This window comes from Bombina bombina, chromosome 7, assembly GCF_027579735.1.
Source record: "Bombina bombina isolate aBomBom1 chromosome 7, aBomBom1.pri, whole genome shotgun sequence".
NCBI lineage: Eukaryota > Metazoa > Chordata > Amphibia > Anura > Bombinatoridae > Bombina > Bombina bombina.
This window is the reverse complement of record NC_069505.1, coordinates 549,607,196-549,634,695: the sequence shown is the minus strand read 5'-3', so window position 1 is coordinate 549,634,695 and position 27,500 is coordinate 549,607,196. Positions and strand designations below refer to the sequence as shown.

The following is a 27,500-nucleotide window of genomic DNA, read 5'->3' as shown; positions in this document are numbered from 1 at the left end:
CCTACCTCCAGGCACTTTGCCATGTAGCACGTCCTGTGCCTGGGCTTTTGGTGCTCCATACACCTGCTCCAAGAACCATGGATCATATGCCTCCTTAATGAGGTATGAGAGGTCCGTTTTGGTGAAGGCCACTGGGTCCTGGTTCAATTTAATGAACTTCAAGTGTTGGTCAAAGAACTGACCCTGGCTTACTCCCTTTCTCCCAAAAGTCCTTGTTCGGGGCATCTCAGGCCTAATACACGCTCTCCCTAGTCTCTGTTCTGGGCGTCTTGCCCAGTCATCCCAGAAAGCTGCAGGCCATTTAGGTTCCAGCTCCTCCCAAAGTTCCTTAAGAAGCAGCCACCCTAGGCCTGGGAAGAAGTCAGTGCGGTGGAGTATTGAACTTCCTTGGGGTTCAATCAGGACTTCTTTGCCATTGTCATTCCAGGCTGACACACAAAACAGAGTAGGATCCTTTTTTAGAAGGGCAAATGATGCTTGGAAATATTCATAGAAATCAGGTGCTACCTCCAGATCATCTTCTACTACAATGGCAGCTTGGTGACCCATCGTCCTAAAGATCTAAGAGAAAGAAAAACAGCGAATTACTAGAAGACAGTGAAAAAACACCACAAAACAAAGAAAAAGTTACACTGTATTTGCACATTTATTTTCATTTTTACAACTAGGTGTAGCCTTCCCGGGAAGATCTATACAACCAACATCCAAGAACCAAATTTCACCATTAAAGGTACAGTGTACTGGAAAATGGTTTCCTCCTTAATATGTTTCCAATGACTAGACATTTCAGCTGCAGACTAACATTTTTCCTTTGGGTTTATTTTTGTATATCAAATAGCTGTTTTTGCTAATTGAAACAACAACCCAATACAATGGGCCAAGCTTGTAGGGAGATCAGGCTTCCTTGTCTTATCTAATTATTTGCACAAAGTTCTCCTTTTCTTATTTCTCAAAGGCCAATACATTGCGAGAACAATGGAAATAAAGATTTTAGAACCTCTGTCATACCCCCCACTAGCAGCATTATTTTATCTAAGCCTTCTTGTTTACATAGTTTTTTTGTAACCATTACATAAGTACGGATGGGGATACAACAGGCAAAATCTATTTCAAATGACAAAATAAAAAGGTAAAGGAGCTTTTTGTAAACAATTTAATATACTCCAGCAGGTAAAATGAATAACTGAGAAACACATTAAAAGGGGAAGAAAAAAAAATACAGTACACTGTCCCTTTAATTTAGCACTCTTATTCATAAATAAATACATCACTACAATGATATGGTCTCATCTATGCTTCTAGACACCGGAGACTGGTATTTTGTTATTGCAGATATTGTTATATGAGCTGGTTAAAAGGGACAGTCTACACCTAAGTCATCTTAAAGTCTTACCTTAGATTAAGCTGCAAGTAGCCTCCTGCACCCTTTCTATATCATGCTATATCAAGCTCCACCCACTGATGACATCACAATCTGGGCTACATCTAGGCAATCTACTGAATAGCATTAACAGTCTGTTGAATTCAACTAGTGAGCCTTTTGTGATTGGACGCCAAATGTAGCGTAGCCCAGATTATGATGTGATCAGTGGGTGGAGTTCGGCAGCCATTTCAAAGTGGCCAGAATCAATATTCTACTGTTCTATTCTATACTGTTACTAGTGCATGATATAGAATAGATGCAGGAGGCTATTTGCAGCTTAATCTAAGGTAAGACTTTAAGATGACTACGGTGTAGACTGTCCCTTTAACCAATCTCACCACCATAAGTAGCCTTGTATGAAAGAGAATCAGCATGTGTGTTAAAATGTGGGAAAATGGGCAAAGGTACCTTGTGTAAAAAGATATAATTTGGATATTTACCAAGTAGACACAATAAACAGGCTATTTGAGTATTTATCTTAAAGGGACACTAAAGTCAAAAAGAAACTGTCATGATTTAGATCGAGCACGTAATTTTAAACAACTTTCCAATTCACTTCCATTCTCTTAACGTGCACAATTATTTTATATGTACACATTCTGAGGCAAAAGCTCCTACTGAGCATGTACAAAAATTCACAAAATATACGTAATGCATTTTGTGATTGGCTAATGGCTGTCACATGATGCAGTGGGAGAGAAATTAGAACAAACTTTTCAATTTGCCAGAAATTTGAAATTCAAACCAATTGCTTCTGCATTGTCTTTTGAGTATGCATTTACTGATTATGCTATTGTGTTTAGTGGTCATTTAATTCTACATCATACACCCTCGAATGTCTGGATGTATTGATAAATGGGTAGCTAGCTCACTGTAGGTAAAACATTACTTTCATGCTATTTAAAGGGACACTGAACCCAATTTTTTTCTTTCGCGATTCAGATAGAGCAGCAATTTTAAGCAACTTTCTAATTTACTCCTATAATCATTTTTTCTTCATTCTCTTGCTATCTTTATTTGAAAAGCAAGAATGTAAGTTTAGAAGCCGGCCCATTTTTGGATCACAACCTGGTGCTGATTAGTGGCTAAATGCACCCACCATTAAACAAGTGCCGTCCAGGGTTCTTTAGCTTAAATGCCTTCTTTTTCAAATAAAGATAGCAAGAGAACAAAGAAAAAATGATAATAGGAGTAAATTAAAAAGTTGCTTAATATTTCTGCTCTATCTGAATCATGAAAGAAAAAAATTTGGAATTAGTATCCCTTTAACAGTCCCCATAATAGAATAGAATACTTTCTAAGTTCCTGTTCATACTCCAACTTTCTTTACGCCCACAACTAGTGAAAATTTCCATCTTAAAGGGACAGTCTAGTCAAAATTAAACTTTCATGATTCAGATAGGGCATGCAATTTTAAACAACTTTCCAATTTACTTCTATTATCCAATTTGCTCAATTCTTTAGATATCCTTTGTTGAAGAAATAGCAATGCACATATGTGAGCCAATCACACAAGGCCTCTAGGTGCAGCAACCAATCAGCAGCTACTGAGTATATCTAGATATGCTTTTCAGCAAGTGATATCAAGAGAATGAAGCAAATTAGATAATAGAAGTAAATTAGAAAGTTGTTTAAAATGACATGCTGTATCTAAATCATGAAAGAAAAAAATTGGCTTTCATGTCCCTTTAAATATTATGTACACTTTTTTTTTAACCCTTTCCCGGCAGTTAGAACATTCCATGCCACCCTAACTGCGCTGAGCTTTAGCGCCGTTCGGACAGCATGGAACGTCCTGATCTGAAACCATAGCCGCTTGCTTAATGGGATAGCGGGCTGGAGGGCATGCCTAGCACGATAGGCACCCCCCCCCCTTGACTTAATCCCATCATTGAAATCACGCGATCGCATGAACTATCGCGTGATTTCAATTTTTACTTTTTTGTTTACACGGGAACTTTGTTTCAATGTAGACCAATAAGTCCCATCAGAAAAGGGTTAAATATGTCTCAATCATGCTTGGCTACAGGAACAAATCCCTAGCTTGGGACCAGAAAAGGTTTGGATTTCGGAACAGTCTACAGATGTTGGGTTATTTGTATATTTGCATCTGTAAAATAGGACTGTTTGGAGAGGGGATTGGACCAAGTGTAAACAAGAATATCGTGTCATGTAGGCAATATTTACAATACAGCTTATACAGGCACTCTAAGGTTAGTTTTTTGATCACGTTTAATACTTTTGTAGACAGAGTAACGTCAGAAAGATAGGATAGTACTGCAATCAGGTGAGGGTTGATGTTTTAAATAAATAGACTGGCATTTGCGTTTTAGAACACAAAAAACAAACTAAAAATGCAGGCAGAAAAGACTGACTGGTAGTTTTTAATAATTTTTTTTTTTTTAAAGGAACATATTACCAATTTTTCTTTCTTTCGTGATTCAGATAGAGAATGTGATTTTAAACAACTTTCTAAATTATTTCTATTATCAAATTGTCTTTGTTCTCTTGGTATCCTTTGTTGAAAATCAGGGACATAAGTTTAGGAGCCGGCCCATTTGTGTAGCATTATATGGCAGCAGTTTTGCAAGAATGTCCATTTGCAAGAGCACTACATCTCAGCACTAGTTCTTGCCATAAAGTGCTCCAGATGTCTACCTAGGTATCTTAAACACATAATATCATGAGAACGAAGCAAATTTGATAATAGAAGTAAATTGGAATTTTTTTTACAAATGGTCTGTTCTGTCTGAATCACAAAAGAACATTTTTTGGGGTTCATATCCCTTTAATGAAAAAGTCTGGATGTTGGAATTCTGCATTTGGAGATTTGTCCCTGTATATACTCTTATTACTAGTTTCTTAATCTGCAATTCATTTGTGCTTTGAATACCTAAAGCAGTATTTATAAATAACATAAAATGTTAGAATATTGCCAACTGTTACTCTACCCCCCCACCCGGCTACTCAATAATGCCACCCAGCTGGCAAAAATTTTCTGTGAAGAATACTGAATACTATATTATAAGGTTGTTTAGCCACTTATCTTGTCTTTAAATAGAAATTCCCAAATATTTGGCTTCTAGCCTAGGGGTTGACATAGCTGTTTAAAATGTAGGCGCCAGTAATAATATTTAGGAGCCAGACCAGTGTTATCTGTATACAGGTATATGGAGAATAACCTAAATGGTTAGGAGCCAGGGGTCAAATTCTAGGAGCCAGTGGCTCTCTGCCTACTGGGTTTGTCAAGCCCTATTCTAGCTTAACCAACTGCTTTTCCCTGCACTCCATAATTTTGTACCTGGTTCAGAGCCCATCTGTAATGGCGAGAGATCTTATAGTAGCCTTGAAACTTCCTGTGTTCTGGCGGGACTGGCACCTCGGAGAGATCAGGCTGGCGGATGTGTGTTATGGCCTCTCCATACGAGTCGATGACCCTCCCTGTCTCCTCATGGCCACAGTCCTGGCTCACTACAATGGGGAATTGTTGTGGTGATGGCCTGTACTTCAACAAAGAGTCAAGGCACTTCCTCACTGAAGGACGATCACATGCCACTACCAGGATAGGAATGACTGGTGGAAGATGGTCAGAAACCACAAGGGGAGGGGAGGAGGAGGAGGAGACATTGGCAAGCTGTGGGGGCACTGCAATACCTCGCTCCTCATGTTTAGGTGATCGGCGATTGAGGATGCCACTGTAGTAACGGATCTGTTGAAGTAGCCCTCTCTGCTTTTCCAGCTCAGTTTCTGCTTCTTCAGCCAACCGGATCACATTTGCTGTTAATTCAGAGGGATCTGGGCCTTGAGATCGGCTCATGAGGTAGATTAGCAGAATAGCATTCCATGAGATAAAGAGGGCTGCCCCCCAGGCCGCCACGCTAGCTTTGCGCGGCATCCCCCCCGGGGGGTTCCCCGAAATACTGTTTGGCAACCGAGAAGATGATAGAGGCTTATTTTGTGTCCTTGCTGAGCTTTAGGGAGCTCTATGCTAAGCTTTGGAGTCTCTCAAGTTAAATCCTGCTTTAGACAACTTTAAATACTTTGAAAATCCACATAAATTGAGGCGGATTTCTCAGAGATCCAAATGATGACCAATTCTTATTAATGTAACATTACATTAAAAAGAAATTAGGCTTGTTAGGTATATACAAAAACTTAAACTGGGCACTGAAATCAGATTAAGACCCACCAATCACACAAACTGGAGTTGTTCACTTTAGACTGGGGCCAGACTGTTCCAGTTCATGCAAAATCCAGTTTAAAAAAATTAAATAAAAAAAAAAAAATCGGTCCAGATCCACTCCAGCCCAACTTAAGCCCTTTAAGTTCTCGATCAAACCAGATTAGTTTGTTTCAAGTCAAATTTTGTGTCAACATTATCTCCAGAAACGTTCCATCTTGGCTCCAACATACAAGCCCTCAAACTGGTCTGTCAGTTTTCCTCCAAACCGGTTATTTTCATGTCCATTCACCTAGGGAGAAAGACAAGACGGTAAACATGGTCATGTTATATGCTACACAAACCTGATTTGTAAGAAAACAGGAGTGGCTTATACCTGTTCCAAAATAGCAGGACCATGATTCTACTGGTAAAATATTTTCAAACTCTCTATATATTCTCTCTTTATATTTTAGATAGATGCAGTGCTGTGCTTTTCAGCTATTTAGTTCTTGTTTCTTTTAACATGAAACCCACATTTTTTTCTTTCAGGATTCAGACAGAGCATGCAATTTTAAACAACTTTCCAATTCACTTCTATTATCTAATTTGCTTCATTCCCTTGATATCCTTTATTGAAAAGCATATCTAAATAGGCTCAGTAGCTGCAGATTGGTGGCTGCACATAGATGCCTCGTGTGATTGGCTCACAAATGTGCATTGCTATTTCTTCAACAAAGGATATTTAAAAAAATGAAGCGAATTAGACAATAAAAGTAAATTACTTATAATGCTTGGACCAGTAATGCACTACTGGCCTTAAAGGGATAGTCTACTCCAGAATCTATATTGTTTAAAAAGAAAGAAAACAGAATTTATGTTTACCTGATAAATTACTTTCTCCAACGGTGTGTCCGGTCCACGGCGTCATCCTTACTTGTGGGATATTCTCTTCCCCAACAGGAAATGGCAAAGAGCCCAGCAAAGCTGGTCACATGATCCCTCCTAGGCTCCGCCTACCCCAGTCATTCGACCGACGTTAAGGAAGAATATTTGCATAGGAGAAACCATATGATACCGTGGTGACTGTAGTTAAAGAAAATAAATTATCAGACCTGATTAAAAAACCAGGGCGGGCCATGGACCGGACACACCGTTGGAGAAAGTAATTTATCAGGTAAACATAAATTCTGTTTTCTCCAACATAGGTGTGTCCGGTCCACGGCGTCATCCTTACTTGTGGGAACCAATACCAAAGCTTTAGGACACGGATGAAGGGAGGGAGCAAATCAGGTCACCTAAATGGAAGGCACCACGGCTTGCAAAACCTTTCTCCCAAAAATAGCCTCAGAAGAAGCAAACGTATCAAACTTGTAAAATTTGGTAAAAGTGTGCAGTGAAGACCAAGTCGCTGCCCTACATATCTGATCAACAGAAGCCTCGTTCTTGAAGGCCCATGTGGAAGCCACAGCCCTAGTGGAATGAGCTGTGATTCTTTCAGGAGGCTGCCGTCCGGCAGTCTCGTAAGCCAATCTGATGATGCTTTTAATCCAAAAAGAGAGAGAGAGGTAGAAGTTGCTTTTTGACCTCTCCTTTTACCAGAATAAACAACAAACAAGGAAGATGTTTGTCTAAAATCCTTTGTAGCATCTAAATAGAATTTTAGAGCGCGAACAACATCCAAATTGTGCAACAAACGTTCCTTCTTCGAAACTGGTTTCGGACACAAAGAAGGCACGACTATCTCCTGGTTAATGTTTTTGTTAGAAACAACTTTTGGAAGAAAACCAGGTTTAGTACGTAAAACTACCTTATCTGCATGGAACACCAGATAAGGAGGAGAACACTGCAGAGCAGATAATTCTGAAACTCTTCTAGCAGAAGAAATTGCAACCAAAAACAAAACTTTCCAAGATAATAACTTAATATCAACGGAATGTAAGGGTTCAAACGGAACCCCCTGAAGAACTGAAAGAACTAAGTTGAGACTCCAAGGAGGAGTCAAAGGTTTGTAAACAGGCTTGATTCTAACCAGAGCCTGAACAAAGGCTTGAACATCTGGCACAGCTGCCAGTTTTTTGTGAAGTAACACAGACAAGGCAGAAATCTGTCCCTTCAAGGAACTTGCAGATAATCCTTTCTCCAATCCTTCTTGAAGAAAGGATAGAATCTTATGAATCTTTACCTTGTCCCAAGGGAATCCTTTAGATTCACACCAACAGATATATTTTTTCCATATTTTGTGGTAAATTTTTCTAGTTACAGGTTTTCTGGCCTGAACAAGAGTATCAATAACAGAATCTGAGAACCCTCGTTTTGATAAAATCAAGCGTTCAATCTCCAAGCAGTCAGCTGGAGTGAGACCAGATTCGGATGTTCGAACGGACCTTGAACAAGAAGGTCTCGTCTCAAAGGTAGCTTCCATGGTGGAGCCGATGACATATTCACCAGATCTGCATACCAAGTCCTGCGTGGCCACGCAGGAGCTATCAAGATCACCGACGCCCTCTCCTGATTGATCCTGGCTACCAGCCTGGGGATGAGAGGAAACGGCGGGAATACATAAGCTAGTTTGAAGGTCCAAGGTGCTACTAGTGCATCTACTAGAGTCGCCTTGGGATCCCTGGATCTGGACCCGTAGCAAGGAACCTTGAAGTTCTGACGAGAGGCCATCAGATCCATGTCTGGAATGCCCCACAGTTGAGTAATTTGGGCAAAGATTTCCGGATGGAGTTCCCACTCCCCCGGATGTAATGTCTGACGACTCAGAAAATCCGCTTCCCAATTTTCCACTCCTGGGATGTGGATTGCAGACAGGTGGCAGGAGTGAGTCTCCGCCCATTGAATGATTTTGGTCACTTCTTCCATCGCCAGGGAACTCCTTGTTCCCCCCTGATGGTTGATGTACGCAACAGTCGTCATGTTGTCTGATTGAAACCGTATGAATTTGGCCTTTGCTAGCTGAGGCCAAGCCTTGAGAGCATTGAATATCGCTCTCAGTTCCAGAATATTTATCGGTAGAAGAGATTCTTCCCGAGACCAAAGACCCTGAGCTTTCAGGGATCCCCAGACCGCGCCCCAGCCCATCAGACTGGCGTCGGTCGTGACAATGACCCACTCTGGTCTGCGGAAGGTCATCCATTGTGACAGGTTGTCCAGGGACAGCCACCAACGGAGTGAGTCTCTGGTCCTCTGATTTACTTGTATCTTCGGAGACAAGTCTGTATAGTCCCCATTCCACTGACTGAGCATGCACAGTTGTAATGGTCTTAGATGAATGCGCGCAAAAGGAACTATGTCCATTGCCGCTACCATCAAACCTATTACTTCCATGCACTGCGCTATGGAAGGAAGAGGAACGGAATGAAGTGTTTGACAAGAGTTTAGAAGTTTTGTTTTTCTGGCCTCTGTCAGAAAAATCCTCATTTCTAAGGAGTCTATTATTGTTCCCAAGAAGGGAACCCTTGTCGACGGAGATAGAGAACTCTTTTCCACGTTCACTTTCCATCCGTGAGATCTGAGAAAGGCCAGGACTATGTCCGTGTGAGCCTTTGCTTGAGGAAGGGACGACGCTTGAATCAGAATGTCGTCCAAGTAAGGTACTACTGCAATGCCCCTTGGTCTTAGCACCGCTAGAAGGGACCCTAGTACCTTTGTGAAAATCCTTGGAGCAGTGGCTAATCCGAAAGGAAGCGCCACGAACTGGTAATGCTTGTCCAGGAATGCGAACCTTAGGAACCGATGATGTTCCTTGTGGATAGGAATATGTAGATACGCATCCTTTAAATCCACCGTGGTCATGAATTGACCTTCCTGGATGGAAGGAAGAATTGTTCGAATGGTTTCCATTTTGAACGATGGAACCTTGAGAAACTTGTTTAAGATCTTGAGATCTAAGATTGGTCTGAACGTTCCCTCTTTTTTGGGAACTATGAACAGATTGGAGTAGAACCCCATCCCTTGTTCTCCTAATGGAACAGGATGAATCACTCCCATTTTTAACAGGTCTTCTACACAATGTAAGAATGCCTGTCTCTTTATGTGGTCTGAAGACAATTGAGACCTGTGGAACCTCCCCCTTGGGGGAAGCCCCTTGAATTCCAGAAGATAACCTTGGGAGACTATTTCTAGTGCCCAAGGATCCAGAACATCTCTTGCCCAAGCCTGAGCGAAGAGAGAGAGTCTGCCCCCCACCAGATCCGGTCCCGGATCGGGGGCCAACATTTCATGCTGTCTTGGTAGCAGTGGCAGGTTTCTTGGCCTGCTTTCCCTTGTTCCAGCCTTGCATTGGTCTCCAGGCTGGCTTGGCTTGAGAAGTATTACCCTCTTGCTTAGAGGACGTAGCACTTGGGGCTGGTCCGTTTCTACGAAAGGGACGAAAATTAGGTTTATTTTTGGCCTTGAAAGACCTATCCTGAGGAAGGGCGTGGCCCTTACCCCCAGTGATATCAGAGATAATCTCTTTCAAGTCAGGGCCAAACAGCGTTTTCCCCTTGAAAGGAATGTTAAGGAGTTTGTTCTTGGAAGACGCATCCGCTGACCAAGATTTCAACCAAAGCGCTCTACGCGCCACAATAGCAAACCCAGAATTCTTCGCCGCTAACCTAGCCAATTGCAAAGTGGCGTCTAGGGTGAAAGAATTAGCCAATTTGAGAGCACGGATTCTGTCCATAATCTCCTCATAAGGAGGAGAATCACTATCGATCGCCTTTACTAGCTCATCGAACCAGAAACACGCGGCTGTAGTGACAGGGACAATGCATGAAATTGGTTGTAGAAGGTAACCTTGCTGAACAAACATCTTTTTAAGCAAACCTTCTAATTTTTTATCCATAGGATCTTTGAAAGCACAACTATCTTCTATGGGTATAGTGGTGCGTTTGTTTAAAGTAGAAACCGCTCCCTCGACCTTGGGGACAATCTGCCATAAGTCCTTTCTAGGGTCGACCATAGGAAACAATTTTTTAAATATGGGGGGAGGGACGAAAGGTATACCGGGCCTTTCCCATTCTTTATTTACAATGTCCGCCACCCGCTTGGGTATAGGAAAAGCTTCTGGGAGCCCCGGGACCTCTAGGAACTTGTCCATTTTACATAGTTTCTCTGGGATGATCAAATTCTCACAATCATCCAGAGTGGATAATACCTCCTTAAGCAGAGCGCGGAGATGTTCTAACTTAAATTTAAATGTAATCACATCGGGTTCAGCTTGTTGAGAAATTTTCCCTGAATCTGAAATTTCTCCCTCAGACAAAACCTCCCTGGCCCCCTCAGACTGGTGTAGGGGCATTTCAGAACCATTATCATCAGCGTCCTCATGCTCTTCAGTATCTAAAACAGAGCAGTCGCGCTTACGCTGATAAGTGGGCATTTTGGCTAAAATGTTTTTGATAGAATTATCCATTACAGCCGTTAATTGTTGCATAGTAAGGAGTATTGGCGCGCTAGATGTACTAGGGGCCTCCTGAGTGGGCAAGACTCGTGTAGACGAAGGAGGGAATGATGCAGTACCATGCTTACTCCCCTCACTTGAGGAATCATCTTGGGCATCATTTTCAGTGTCACATAAATCACATTTATTTAAATGAGAAGGAACCCTGGCTTCCCCACATTCAGAACACAGTCTATCTGGTAGTTCAGACATGTTAAACAGGCATAAACTTGATAACAAAGTACAAAAAACGTTTTAAAATAAAACCGTTACTGTCACTTTAAATTTTAAACTGAACACACTTTATTACTGCAATTGCGAAAAAGTATGAAGGAATTGTTCAAAATTCACCAAAATTTCACCACAGTGTCTTAAAGCCTTAAAAGTATTGCACACCAAATTTGGAAGCTTTAACCCTTACAATAACGGAACCGGAGCCGTTTTTAACTTTAACCCCTTTACAGTCCCTGGTATCTGCTTTGCTGAGACCCAACCAAGCCCAAAGGGGAATACGATACCAAATGACGCCTTCAGAAAGTCTTTTCTATGTATCAGAGCTCCTCACACATGCGACTGCATGTCATGCTTCTCAAAAACAAGTGCGCAATACCGGCGCGAAAATGAGGCTCTGCCTATGATTAGGGAAAGCCCCTAGAGAATAAGGTGTCTAAAACAGTGCCTGCCGATATTATTTAACAAAAATACCCAGATTAAATGATTCCTCAAGGCTAAATATGTGTAATATATGAATCGATTTAGCCCAGAAAATGTCTACAGTCTTAATAAGCCCTTGTGAAGCCCTTATTTACTGTCTGAATAAAAATGGCTTACCGGATCCCATAGGGAAAATGACAGCTTCCAGCATTACATCGTCTTGTTAGAATGTGTCATACCTCAAGCAGCAAAAGACTGCTCACTGTTCCCCCAACTGAAGTTAATTCCTCTCAACAGTCCTGTGTGGAACAGCCATGGATTTTAGTAACTGTTGCTAAAATCATTTTCCTCATACAAACAGAAATCTTCATCTCTTTTCTGTTTCAGAGTAAATAGTACATACCAGCACTATTTTAAAATAAACTCTTGATTGAATAATAAAAACTACAGTTAAACACTAAAAAACTCTAAGCCATCTCCGTGGAGATGTTGCCTGTACAACGGCAAAGAGAATGACTGGGGTAGGCGGAGCCTAGGAGGGATCATGTGACCAGCTTTGCTGGGCTCTTTGCCATTTCCTGTTGGGGAAGAGAATATCCCACAAGTAAGGATGACGCCGTGGACCGGACACACCTATGTTGGAGAAAATCTTTTTATTATACATTCTGCAGTTTTGCATAACCAACACTGTTATATTAATACACTTTTTACCTCTGTGATTATCTTGTTTCTAAGTCTCTGTAGAGTGCACACTTATTTCAGTTCTTTTGACAGACTTGCATTTTAGCCAATCAGTACTGACTCCTAGGTAACTTCACAGCACAATGTTATCTATATGGCCTTAAAGGGCTTAGAAATTAGCATATGAGCTTACCTAGGTTAAGCTTTCAACAAAGAATATCATGTGAACAAAGCAAATAAAAGTAAAATGGAAAGTTATTTAAAATTGCATGCCCTATCTAAATCATAAAAGTTTAATTTTGACTAGCCTGTGCCTTTAAGATGAATTAAGACACTAACCCAATTAAAACAGAATTTATGTTTACCTGATAAATTACTTTCTCCAACGGTGTGTCCGGTCCACGGCGTCATCCTTACTTGTGGGATATTCTCTTCCCCAACAGGAAATGGCAAAGAGCCCAGCAAAGCTGGTCACATGATCCCTCCTAGGCTCCGCCTACCCCAGTCATTCGACCGACGTTAAGGAGGAATATTTGCATAGGAGAAACCATATGGTACCGTGGTGACTGTAGTTAAAGAAAATAAATTATCAGACCTGATTAAAAAAACCAGGGCGGGCCGTGGACCGGACACACCGTTGGAGAAAGTAATTTATCAGGTAAACATAAATTCTGTTTTCTCCAACATAGGTGTGTCCGGTCCATGGCGTCATCCTTACTTGTGGGAACCAATACCAAAGCTTTAGGACACGGATGAAGGGAGGGAGCAAATCAGGTCACCTAAATGGAAGGCACCACGGCTTGCAAAACCTTTCTCCCAAAAATAGCCTCAGAAGAAGCAAAAGTATCAAACTTGTAAAATTTGGTAAAAGTGTGCAGTGAAGACCAAGTCGCTGCCCTACATATCTGATCAACAGAAGCCTCGTTCTTGAAGGCCCATGTGGAAGCCACAGCCCTAGTGGAATGAGCTGTGATTCTTTCGGGAGGCTGCCGTCCGGCAGTCTCGTAAGCCAATCTGATGATGCTTTTAATCCAAAAAGAGAGAGAGGTAGAAGTTGCTTTTTGACCTCTCCTTTTACCGGAATAAACAACAAACAAGGAAGATGTTTGACTAAAATCCTTTGTAGCATCTAAATAGAATTTTAGAGCGCGAACAACATCCAAATTGTGCAACAAACGTTCCTTCTTCGAAACTGGTTTCGGACACAGAGAAGGTACGATAATCTCCTGGTTAATGTTTTTGTTAGAAACAACTTTTGGAAGAAAACCAGGTTTAGTACGTAAAACCACCTTATCTGCATGGAACACCAGATAAGGAGGAGAACACTGCAGAGCAGATAATTCTGAAACTCTTCTAGCAGAAGAAATTGCAACTAAAAACAAAACTTTCCAAGATAATAACTTAATATCAACGGAATGCAAGGGTTCAAACGGAACCCCCTGAAGAACTGAAAGAACTAAATTGAGACTCCAAGGAGGAGTCAAAGGTTTGTAAACAGGCTTAATTCTAACCAGAGCATGAACAAAAGCTTGAACATCTGGCACAGCGGCCAGCTTTTTGTGAAGTAACACAGACAAGGCAGAAATCTGTCCCTTCAGGGAACTTGCAGATAAACCTTTTTCCAATCCTTCTTGAAGGAAGGATAGAATCCTAGGAATCTTAACCTTGTCCCAAGGGAATCCTTTAGATTCACACCAACAGATATATTTTTTCCAAATTTTGTGGTAAATCTTTCTAGTTACAGGCTTTCTGGCCTGAACAAGAGTATCGATAACAGGATCTGAGAACCCTCGCTTCGATAAGATCAAGCGTTCAATCTCCAAGCAGTCAGCTGGAGTGAAACCAGATTCGGGTGTTCGAACGGACCCTGAACAAGAAGGTCTCGTCTCAAAGGTAGCTTCCAAGGTGGAGCCGATGACATATTCACCAGATCTGCATACCAAGTCCTGCGTGGCCACGCAGGAGCTATCAAGATCACCGACGCCCTCTCCTGATTGATCCTGGCTACCAGCCTGGGGATGAGAGGAAACGGCGGGAACACATAAGCTAGTTTGAAGGTCCAAGGTGCTACTAGTGCATCCACTAGAGCCGCCTTGGGATCCCTGGATCTGGACCCGTAGCAAGGAACTTTGAAGTACTGACGAGAGGCCATCAGATCCATGTCTGGAATGCCCCACAGCTGAGTGACTTGGGCAAAGATTTCCGGATGAAGTTCCCACTCCCCCGGATGTAATGTCTGACGACTCAGAAAATCCGCTTCCCAATTTTCCACTCCTGGGATGTGGATAGCAGACAGGTGGCCGGAGTGAAACTCCGCCCATAGAATGATTTTGGTCACTTCTTCCATCGCCAGGGAACTCCTTGTTCCCCCCTGATGGTTGATGTACGCAACAGTTGTCATGTTGTCTGATTGAAACCGTATGAACTTGGCCCTCGCTAGCTGAGGCCAAGCCTTGAGAGCATTGAATATCGCTCTCAGTTCCAGAATATTTATCGGTAGAAGAGATTCTTCCCGAGACCAAAGACCCTGAGCTTTCAGGGATCCCCAGACCGCGCCCCAGCCCATCAGACTGGCGTCGGTCGTGACAATGACCCACTCTGGTCTGCGGAATGTCATCCCTCGTGACAGGTTGTCCAGGGACAGCCACCAACGGAGTGAGTCTCTGGTCCTCTGATTTACTTGTATCTTCGGAGACAAGTCTGTATAGTCCCCATTCCACTGACTGAGCATGCACAGTTGTAATGGTCTTAGATGAATGCGTGCAAAAGGAACTATGTCCATTGCCGCTACCATCAACCCGATCACTTCCATGCACTGAGCTATGGAAGGAAGAGGAACGGAATGAAGTATCCGACAAGAGTCTAGAAGTTTTGTTTTTCTGGCCTCTGTCAGAAAAATCCTCATTTCTGAGGAGTCTATTATGGTTCCCAAGAAGGGAACCCTTGTTGACGGAGATAGAGAACTCTTTTCCACGTTCACTTTCCATCCGTGAGATCTGAGAAAGGCCAGGACAATGTCCGTGTGAGCCTTTGCTTGAGGAAGGGACGACGCTTGAATCAGAATGTCGTCCAAGTAAGGTACTACAGCAATGCCCCTTGGTCTTAGCACAGCTAGAAGGGACCCTAGTACCTTTGTGAAAATCCTTGGCGCAGTGGCTAATCCGAAAGGAAGCGCCACGAACTGGTAATGTTTGTCCAGGAATGCGAACCTCAGGAACCGATGATGTTCCTTGTGGATAGGAATATGTAGATACGCATCCTTTAAATCCACCGTGGTCATGAATTGACCTTCCTGGATGGAAGGAAGAATTGTTCGAATGGTTTCCATCTTGAACGATGGAACCTTGAGAAACTTGTTTAAGATCTTGAGATCTAAGATTGGTCTGAACGTTCCCTCTTTCTTGGGAACTATAAACAGATTGGAGTAGAACCCCATCCCTTGTTCTCTTAATGGAACAGGATGAATCACTCCCATTTTTAACAGGTCTTCTACACAATGTAAGAATGCCTGTCTTTTTATGTGGTCTGAAGACAACTGAGACCTGTGGAACCTCCCCCTTGGGGGAAGTCCCTTGAATTCCAGGAGATAACCTTGGGAGACTATTTCTAGCGCCCAAGGATCCAGAACATCTCTTGCCCAAGCCTGAGCGAAGAGAGAGAGTCTGCCCCCCACCAGATCCGGTCCCGGATCGGGGGCCAACATTTCATGCTGTCTTGGTAGCAGTGGCAGGTTTCTTGGCCTGCTTTCCCTTGTTCCAGCCTTGCATTGGTCTCCAAGCTGGCTTGGCTTGAGAAGAATTACCCTCTTGCTTAGAGGACGTAGCACTTTGGGCTGGTCCGTTTCTACGAAAGGGACGAAAATTAGGTTTATTTTTTGCCTTGAAAGGCCGATCCTGAGGAAGGGCGTGGCCCTTACCCCCAGTGATATCAGAGATAATCTCAAGTCAGGGCCAAACAGCGTTTTCCCCTTGAAAGGAATGTTAAGTAGCTTGTTCTTGGAAGACGCATCAGCCGACCAAGATTTCAACCAAAGCGCTCTGCGCGCCACAATAGCAAACCCAGAATTCTTAGCCGCTAACCTAGCCAATTGCAAAGTGGCGTCTAGGGTGAAAGAATTAGCCAATTTGAGAGCATTGATTCTGTCCATAATCTCCTCAAAAGGAGGAGAATCACTATCGACCGCCTTTATCAGCTCATCGAACCAGAAACATGCGGCTGTAGCGACAGGGACAATGCATGAAATTGGTTGTAGAAGGTAACCCTGCTGAACAAACATCTTTTTAAGCAAACCTTCTAATTTTTTATCCATAGGATCTTTGAAAGCACAACTATCCTCTATGGGTATAGTGGTGCGTTTGTTTAAAGTGGAAACCGCTCCCTCGACCTTAGGGACTGTCTGCCATAAGTCCTTTCTGGGGTCGACCATAGGAAACAATTTTTTAAATATGGGGGGAGGGACGAAAGGAATACCGGGCCTTTCCCATTCTTTATTAACAATGTCCGCCACCCGCTTGGGTATAGGAAAAGCTTCTGGGAGCCCCGGCACCTCTAGGAACTTGTCCATTTTACATAGTTTCTCTGGGATGACCAACTTGTCACAATCATCCAGAGTGGATAATACCTCCTTAAGCAGAATGCGGAGATGTTCCAACTTAAATTTAAATGCAATCACATCAGGTTCAGCTTGTTGAGAAATGTTCCCTGAATCAGTAATTTCTCCCTCAGACAAAACCTCCCTGGCCCCATCAGACTGGGTTAGGGGCCCTTCAGAAATATTATTATCAGCGTCGTCATGCTCTTCAGTATCTAAAACAGAGCAGTCGCGCTTACGCTGATAAGTGTTCATTTTGGCTAAAATGTTTTTGACAGAATTATCCATTACAGCCGTTAATTGTTGCATAGTAAGGAGTATTGGCGCGCTAGATGTACTAGGGGCCTCCTGAGTGGGCAAGACTCGTGTAGACGAAGGAGGGAATGATGCAGTACCATGCTTACTCCCCTCACTTGAGGAATCATCTTGGGCATCATTGTCATTGTCACATAAATCACATTTATTTAAATGAATAGGAATTCTGGCTTCCCCACATTCAGAACACAGTCTATCTGGTAGTTCAGACATGTTAAACAGGCATAAACTTGATAACAAAGTACAAAAAACGTTTTAAAATAAAACCGTTACTGTCACTTTAAATTTTAAACCGAACACACTTTATTACTGCAATTGCGAAAAAACATGAAGGAATTGTTCAAAATTCACCAAATTTTCACCACAGTGTCTTAAAGCCTTAAAAGTATTGCACACCAAATTTGGAAGCTTTAACCCTTAAAATAACGGAACCGGAGCCGTTTTGAACTTTAACCCCTTTACAGTCCCTGGTATCTGCTTTGCTGAGACCCAACCAAGCCCCAAGGGGAATACGATACCAAATGACGCCTTCAGAAAGTCTTTTCTAAGTATCAGAGCTCCTCTCACATGCGACTGCATGCCATGCCTCTCAAAAACAAGTGCGCAACACCGGCGCGAAAATGAGGCTCTGCCTATGCTTTGGGAAAGCCCCTAAAGAATAAGGTGTCTAAAACAGTGCCTGCCGATATTATTATATCAAAATACCCAGATAAAATGATTCCTCAAGGCTAAATATGTGTTAATAATCAATCGATTTAGCCCAGAAAAAGTCTACAGTCTTAATAAGCCCTTTTTGAAGCCCTTATTTACGATCGTAATAAACATGGCTTACCGGATCCCATAGGGAAAATGACAGCTTCCAGCATTACATCGTCTTGTTAGAATGTGTCATACCTCAAGCAGCAAGAGACTGCTCACTGTTCCCCCAACTGAAGTTAATTGCTCTCAACAGTCCTGTGTGGAACAGCCATGGATTTTAGTGACGGTTGCTAAAATCATTTTCCTCATACAAACAGAAATCTTCATCTCTTTTCTGTTTCTGAGTAAATAGTACATACCAGCACTATTTCAAAATAACAAACTCTTGATTGAATAATAAAAACTACAGTTAAACACTAAAAAACTCTAAGCCATCTCCGTGGAGATGTTGCCTGTACAACGGCAAAGAGAATGACTGGGGTAGGCGGAGCCTAGGAGGGATCATGTGACCAGCTTTGCTGGGCTCTTTGCCATTTCCTGTTGGGGAAGAGAATATCCCACAAGTAAGGATGACGCCGTGGACCGGACACACCTATGTTGGAGAAAGGGCAATGATACCCAAACATTGAAGCACTTGAAAGTGATGGAGCACAGCTGTAAAAAGCCGACTAGAAAATATCACCGGAATATCTTATGTAAATAAAAGATATTTTACCTCAACATTTCCTCAGTAGCCACATCCCATTGTAAAGGGATTTTAAAAGGGACACTAAACCCAATTTTTTCTTTCTTTCATGATTTAAATAGAGCATGCAATTTTAAAGTAACTTTAAAATTTACTCCTTTTATCAATTTTTCTTCGTTCTCTTGATATCTTTATTTTAAAAAGCAGGAATTTAAAGCTTAGGAGCCAGCCTATTTTAGGTTCAGCACCCTGTGGATAGCGCTTGCTTATTGGTGGGTTCATTTAGCAAACCAATAAGAAGCATAACCCAGGTTCTGAACCAAAAACGGCGCCGTGCTCTTAAGCTTTATATTCCTACTTTTTAAATAAAGGTAGCAAGATAACGAAGAAATATTGATAATAGGAATTAATTAGAAAGTTGTTTAAAATTCCATGCTCTATCTGAATCATTAAAGAAAAAAATTGGGTTTAGTGTCCCTTTAAGCAGCCAATCAGGATCTTCAATCGCAACCCGCTCGATCATTCCATTCAGATAAATATAACAAGCTCCTGCTCTGGATTAGTCTGTTGGGGGCGCTTTATCCAGAGCAGGAGCTTGCTAGATTTATCCGAACAGTGCAATTGAGTGGGGTTGTGATTGAAAAACCACCATGTGACACGTTTATAAATAAATTTAAAAAAGAAAAAACAGGAACGAGGGTTTTTTCAAAGTACAGAGGAGGTCTTTTAAAGACAATAAAAACAGGAAACACAAGGTTAGATCCTTATTGTAGTTATAAATTCTGCACATAATGCACAAATATGGGACAAAACAAATAATAATAAATTACTGCTTTGCAAAATGATCTGTTTCACTGGAGGCCAATTTATTTATGTCTTTAACCCTTTAAGGACACAGCTTTCTGTTTGCTCAATTGTTTTATGACGGAAAAATTCCGTCATATGTCCTTAAGAGGTTAAATGATGCATTAGGCTTTACGGGTTCTCAAGAACAAACCACTGTGACAATAATTAGCCTACGGTCATATTAGACTTATTTAGATAGAAAAATGTTTAGTATGGGTAATTCGCTTTTGAAGAGATACATATTGTGACAGGTCATTTTTAATAGCTTTTGTTTGACGTAGTTTCTATTATGACAAATAATTTTTACTGGTACCACACCCCTGAGTGATGCTGTATTTAACCTCTTCTCACCGTTTCATTATGCACATTACATTTACACAATCTTCATTCAATAATAAATAACTTGAAAAAATTATTTTATATACAATATATATATATATATATATATATATATATATATATATATATATATATATATATATATATATATATATACACATATACATATACACACATACACACACATGCATAAATTACATATATATAGTAAAGGATAAGACTGGTTTATTAAGTCCGGTGAGTGCTCATTGTATAAACTGATTATATATAATCTTTTATTCAAGTGAATAAAGAAGCAAACAAACAGCTACATTTTGGACCCATATAGCCCTTAATCATGCGCGATTATTTATTTATTTATATATATATATATATATATATATATATATATATATATATATATATATATATATATATATATATATATATATATATATATATATATATATATATATATATTATAATTAAGTAAAACAAAACCACAAACTGTTTAAAAAGAGATAACATTCTGTTATTCCCTCTTTCAGAAACTTTGCATTGAAATCCAAAAATTTGAAAATTACCCCGTGCTCCTGGCCGAGGCTGGTTCTCTTTTTGCAAGCTATGCTGCCTGCTTCAGAGAATAAGCGCTCAGATACTGCCTAGGATGCATAAGTAAGATTTTAACCAATTTTGCCAAGGTGGGATATTTATCTTTCTGTTTTCCCCCTTGGCAAGGGGCCTCTCAATAAAAGTAAGCCTGGACTTCAGTCTAACATAAAAATATATTAAAATTCTTTATGCAAATGGTAAATAACCAGCTATAAGGTTATGGAAAAAATATCTAGTCTGCTCTTAAACTAACAGACATAGACTTATAGAGCTTGAATCTGGTACAAATCACAATTTAAAAAAAAGGTCAAAAGCGATAAGGACTATATATCAATAACAGGACAAAGCCTTACACATTTATCAATACAGTACATATTGGGCTAGATTACAAGTGGAGCGCTAAATTATCGCATGCCCGTAAATGGCCAAATTTGCCCGTTCGCAGGGTGCGCGATAATTAACCAGCTATTACAAGTGGCGGGTTATTGCTACCGCAAGCTTGCGGTAGTAAGAGCTACCAATGTACTAAACCAAAAATGGTCTGGCTCCAAAGCGTACATTTCTGCTTTTCAACTACAGATACCAAGAGAACGATAAAAAAAAAAATCGATAATAGGAGTAAATTAGAAAGTTGCTGCTCTATCTGAATCATGAAAGAAACCATTTTGGGTTTAGTGTCCCTTTAAAGTGCCATAAAACAGGTTGAGATCTGTGTATATCCTAAAAGGACTAATTAAGTAAAAATAGTTTGCATTACAAAATTGCTTAAAAATTGCTGGCAAGTATTTTAAAATAATTTTCAAAAATAAGCAAAATGAGTTACATAGCCATGCTGTCTGGAGCAGTCTGATAATGAGTGTGTACTTCTGCATTCTACCAAACAAAAGGTAGATATAGATGCACCCATATAAGGAATTGTGTGGGGGGAGTTAAAGCTGAACAATTCAGAAACTTAAAGGGACACTGAACCCAAATTTTTTTCCTTTGCGATTCAGATAGAGCATGCAATTTTAGGCGACTTTCTAATTTACTCCTATTATCAATTTTTTTTCGTTCACTTGTTATTTTTATTTGAAAAAGAAGGCATCTAAGCTTATTTTTTGGTTCAGAACTATGGACAGCACTTTTTTATTGGTGGATGAATTTATCCACCAATCAGCAAGATTAACCCAGGTTGTTCACCAAAAATGGGCCGGCATCTAAACTTACATTCTTGCATTTTAAATAAAGATACCAAGAGAATGAAGAAAATTTGATAATAGGAGTAAATTAGAAAGTTGCTTAAAATGTCATGCTCTATCTGAATCACGAAAGAAAAAATTTGGGTTCAGTGTCCCTTTAAAAGAAAGGGTTAATTGCGAGGCACTGCAGAATACATTTGGAGATAAAGTAATTAAAGTACATATTATATTTTGTCTCTATCCCAACTTGTTTTATGTCGCTTTAAGAATATTAGAATTGCATAATCAGGAAATCCATAATAAAAAGACAGTACAATAACACTAATGTTTAATTACAGATGAGCAGCTTGCACATGCTCAGTTGGAACTGGTGCCTATAAAATCACATAAAAAGATTGGGTCTGAATAGATGATAAAAAAAAAATGAAATGTCCTGCGATATCTGAATATTAAAAAGATAAATTGATTTTCATATCCCTTTAACATTTTTCATACCTCCCAATTGACCTGTCAAAGTGAACAGTTAGCATGAACCTGTTTGTAGCTTGACAGCAACATTGTACACGGAACAGGGCTGGTATACCCGATGATGTAATGCGCAATATCTTGGTGAGACAAAAATGTGTTTAAAGCTACTGGCTTTTGTATTGGAAACTGGCTGGGTTACATGCAGGCTACAACCATTAAAGAACTTACATTTTCTTTTGTGATTCAGAAAGAACATACAATTGTAAACAACCTTCTAATTTAATTTGATTATCAAATTTGCTACATACTTTTTGGTATCTTTTGTTGAAGGAGCAACAACGCACTACTGGGAGCTAGCTGATCACTTCGAGTGAGCCAATGACAAGAGGCATATATGTGAAGCCACCAATCAGCTAGCTCACAGTAGTACATTGTTGCTCCTGAGCCTGCCTATGAATCCTTTTCAGAAAAAGGATAACAAGACAACAAAAGCTTAATTACTTAGGGCTAGGTATTAGTTTCAGCAAAGGATGCCAATTGAACTAAGCAAATTAGATAAAATAAGTTTGTTGGAAAATTGTTTCAAATTGCATGGTCTATCTGAATGATGAACGTTTCATTTTGACTTTACTGTCCTTTTAAGAGAATCGATTTTCACCTCTCTGCAAGCAGTTTGCATAGAAAATAATAATAGCCTTTTACACATGGTCTACTAAAATAGGTGACAATCCTTTATCCAAATAAATATTGTATGTCATTTAGGCCAGTGAGGTAAATTTTATATATTATACATATACACACACACACACACACATTTTCTCACCTTTGCTTGTGGGAAGCTACGGAACAGCACCCAGTATCATCAACAAAGATTAACCACAGGGACTCGGGAAATGTAGTTAAAGGGTTAGGTGCCTATTTATAGGTTTCTGTCAAGGGTGTGATACAATTTAAATGCATCTAAGGAATCTCTAGGGAAAATATAAAGGTCTGAGACAGAAAGGGAGGAGGGGGTTTAAATACAGAGAACAGCTAAAAAGGAAATAATTGACTTTTAAGAGTTAAAATAAACATTTTGTTTTATTTTTAAATTACTTTCCTTTTCTTAATTAGTGCATTGTGTATATAATATATATCTACATATGCACATACGCATTTGTGTGTATATATATATATATATATATATATATATATATATATATATATATATATATATATATATATATATATATATATCTATCTACATATACACTTGTGTATGTATATGTAAATATACATGTATGTGTCTCTGTATCATACATCTAGCTACATATACACGTATGTGTGTATGTATGCAAGAATAGTATATATCTATCTACATATACATGTATGTGTATTTTTCTCTGTATGTGTTTGTATGTATATAATATATTGTATCTACATATACAAGTATGTCTGTCCAACATATCAAGCTACATACATACACATTATATATAACATAATTTATGCTTACCTGATAAATTCCTTTCTTCTGTAGTGTGATCAGTCCACGGGTCATCATTACTTCTGGGATATTACTCCTCCCCAACAGGAAGTGCAAGAGGATTCACCTAGCAGAGCTGCATATAGCTCCTCCCCTCTACGTCACTCCCAGTCATTCGACCAAGGACCAACGAGAAAGGAAAAGCCAAGGGTGAAGTGGTGACTGGAGTATAAATTAAAAAATATTTACCTGCCTTAAAAACAGGGCGGGCCGTGGACTGATCACACTACAGAAGAAAGGAATTTATCAGGTAAGCATAAATTATGTTTTCTTCTGTTAAGTGTGATCAGTCCACGGGTCATCATTACTTCTGGGATACCAATACCAAAGCAAAAGTACACGGATGACGGGAGGGATAGGCAGGCTCTTTATACAGAAGGAACCACTGCCTGAAGAACCTTTCTCCCAAAAATAGCCTCCGATGAAGCAAAAGTGTCAAATTTGTAAAATTTGGAAAAAGTATGAAGCGAAGACCAAGTTGCAGCCTTGCAAATCTGCTCAACAGAGGCCTCATTCTTGAAGGCCCAAGTGGAAGCCACAGCTCTAGTAGAATGAGCTGTAATTCTTTCAGGAGGCTGCTGTCCAGCAGTCTCATAAGCTAAACGAATTATGCTACGAAGCCAAAAAGAAAGAGAGGTAGCAGAAGCTTTTTGACCTCTCCTCTGCCCAGAGTAAACGACAGAAAAGACGTTTGTCGAAATTCCTTATTTGCCTGTAAGTAAAATTTTAGAGCACGGACTACATCCAGGTTGTGCAGTAGACGTTCCTTCTTCGAAGAAGGATTTGGGCACAAAGAAGGAACAACAATCTCTTGATTGATATTCCTGTTAGTAACTACCTTAGGTAAGAACCCAGGTTTAGTACGCAGAACTACCTTATCCGAATGAAAAATCAAATAAGGAGAATCACAATGTAAGGCTGATAATTCAGAGACTCTTTGAGCCGAGGAAATAGCCATTAAAAATAGAACTTTCCAAGATAACAACTTTATATCAATGGAATGAAGGGGTTCAAACGGAACGCCCTGTAAAACATTAAGAACAAGGTTTAAACTCCATGGTGGAGCAACAGTTTTAAACACAGGCTTAATCCTGGCCAAAGCCTGACAAAAAGCCTGGACGTCAGGAACTTCTGACAGACGTTTGTGTAACAGAATGGACAGAGCTGAGATCTGTCCCTTTAATGAACTAGCAGATAAACCCTTTTCTAAACCTTCTTGTAGAAAAGACAATATCCTAGGAATCCTAACCTTACTCCAAGAGTAACCTTTGGATTCACACCAATATAGGTATTTACGCCATATCTTATGGTAAATCTTTCTGGTAACAGGTTTCCTAGCCTGTATTAAGGTATCAATAACTGACTCAGAAAACCCACGTCTTGATAAAATCAAGCGTTCAATTTCCAAGCAGTCAGCTTCAGAGAAGTTAGATTTTGATGTTTGAAGGGACCCTGTATCAGAAGGTCCTGTTTCAGAGGTAGAGACCAAGGTGGACAGGATGACATGTCCACCAGGTCTGCATACCAAGTCCTGCGTGGCCACGCAGGTGCTATTAGAATCACTGATGCTCTCTCTTGTTTGATTCTGGCAATCAATCGAAGCATCGGGAAGGGTGGAAACACGTAAGCCATCCTGAAGTCCCACGGCGCTGTCAGGGCATCTATCAGGACTGCTCCTGGATCCCTGGATCTGGACCCGTAACGAGGAAGCTTGGCGTTCTGTCGAGACGCCATGAGATCTATCTCTGGTTTGCCCCAACGTCGAAGTATTTGGGCAAAGACCTCCGGATGGAGTTCCCACTCCCCCGGATGAAAAGTCTGACGACTTAAGAAATCCGCCTCCCAGTTCTCCACTCCCGGGATGTGGATTGCTGACAGGTGGCAAGAGTGAGACTCTGCCCAGCGAATTATCTTTGATACTTCCATCATAGCTAGGGAGCTTCTTGTCCCTCCCTGATGGTTGATGTAAGCTACAGTCGTGATGTTGTCCGACTGAAACCTGATGAACCCCCGAGTTGTCAACTGGGGCCAAGCCAGGAGGGCATTGAGAACTGCTCTCAATTCCAGAATGTTTATTGGCAGGAGACTCTCCTCCTGACTCCATTGTCCCTGAGCCTTCAGAGAATTCCAGACGGCACCCCAACCTAGAAGGCTGGCGTCTGTTGTTACAATTGTCCAGTCTGGTCTGCTGAATGGCATCCCCCTGGACAGATGTGGCCGAGAAAGCCACCATAGAAGAGAATTTCTGGTCTCTTGATCCAGATTCAGAGAAGGGGATAAGTCTGAGTAATCCCCATTCCACTGACTTAGCATGCACAGTTGCAGTGGTCTGAGGTGTAAGCGTGCAAAGGGTACTATGTCCATTGCCGCTACCATTAAGCCGATTACCTCCATGCATTGAGCCACTGACGGGTGTTGAATGGAATGAAGGGTGCGGCAAGCACTTTGAAGTCTTGTTAGCCTGTCCTCTGTCAGGTAAATCTTCATTTCTACAGAATCTATAAGAGTCCCCAGGAAGGGAACTCTTGTGAGTGGAACGAGTGAACTTTTCTTTTCGTTCACCTTCCATCCATGTGACCTTAGAAATGCCAGTACTAACTCTGTATGAGACTTGGCAGTTTGAAAGCTTGAAGCTTGTATCAGAATGTCGTCTAGGTATGGAGCTACCGAGATTCCCCGCGGTCTTAGTACCGCCAGAAGAGCACCCAGAACCTTTGTGAAGATTCTTGGAGCTGTAGCCAATCCGAATGGAAGAGCCACAAACTGGTAATGCCTGTCTAGGAAGGCAAACCTTAGGTACCGGTAATGATCTTTGTGAATCGGTATGTGAAGGTAAGCATCTTTTAAATCTACAGTGGTCATGTACTGACCCTCTTGGATCATAGGTAAAATTGTCCGAATAGTCTCCATCTTGAACGATGGAACTCTTAGGAATTTGTTTAGGATCTTTAAGTCCAGGATTGGTCTGAAAGTTCCCTCTTTTTTGGGAACCACAAACAGATTTGAGTAAAACCCCTGTCCCGATTGTGGAACTGGATGGATTACTCCCATTAACAAGAGCTCTTGTACGCAGCGTAGAAACGCCTCTTTCTTTGTCTGGATTGTTGACAACCTTGACAGATGAAATCTCTCTCTTGGAGGAGAGTATTTGAAGTCCAGAAGGTATCCCTGAGATATTATCTCTAGCGCCCAGGGATCCTGGACATCTCTTGCCCAAGCCTGGGCGAAGAGAGAAAGTCTGCCCCCCACTAGATCCGATCCCGGATCGGGGGCCCTCAATTCATGCTGTTTTAGGGGCAGCAGCAGGTTTCCTGGTCTGCTTGCCCTTGTTCCAGGACTGGTTAGGTTTCCAGCCTTGTCTGTAGCGAGCAACAGCTCCTTCCTGTTTTGGTGCAGAGGAAGTTGATGCTGCTCCTGCTTTGAAATTACGAAAGGAACGAAAATTAGACTGTCTAGCCTTAGCTTTGGCTTTGTCCTGAGGCAGGGCATGGCCTTTACCTCCTGTAATGTCAGCGATAATCTCTATCAACCCGGGCCCGAATAAGGTCTGCCCTTTGAAAGGTATATTAAGCAATTTAGACTTAGAAGTAACATCAGCTGACCAGGATTTTAGCCACAGCGCCCTGCGTGCCTGAATGGCGAATCCTGAATTCTTCGCCGTAAGTTTAGTTAGATGTACTACGGCCTCCGAAATGAATGAATTAGCTAGTTTAAGGACTCTAAGCCTGTCCGTAATGTCGTCCAGAGTAGCTGAACTAATGTTCTCTTCCAGAGACTCAATCCAGAATGCCGCTGCAGCCGTGATCGGCGCAATGCATGCAAGGGGTTGCAATATAAAACCTTGTTGAACAAACATTTTCTTAAGGTAACCCTCTAATTTTTTATCCATTGGATCTGAAAAAGCACAGCTATCCT

At 41.0% G+C, this 27,500-nt stretch overlaps 1 protein-coding gene across 3 annotated transcripts in view; it reads right to left on the bottom strand.

Annotated features, from left to right (window-relative positions):
* Nucleotides 1-27,500, bottom strand: part of MGAT1 (alpha-1,3-mannosyl-glycoprotein 2-beta-N-acetylglucosaminyltransferase) — a 97,106-nt gene that overhangs the window by 1,005 nt on the left and 68,601 nt on the right. For all 3 annotated transcript variants that reach the window (XM_053721857.1, XM_053721858.1, XM_053721859.1), the window contains 2 exons: nucleotides 4,725-5,895; nucleotides 1-561 (listed from right to left, as the gene is read on the bottom strand). The exon at nucleotides 1-561 is cut by the window's left edge and continues 1,005 nt beyond it. In XM_053721857.1, coding sequence (XP_053577832.1) covers nucleotides 1-561; nucleotides 4,725-5,318 — 1,155 coding nt within the window. In that variant the 5' untranslated portion in view covers nucleotides 5,319-5,895. The remainder of the gene's footprint in view (nucleotides 562-4,724; nucleotides 5,896-27,500) is intronic.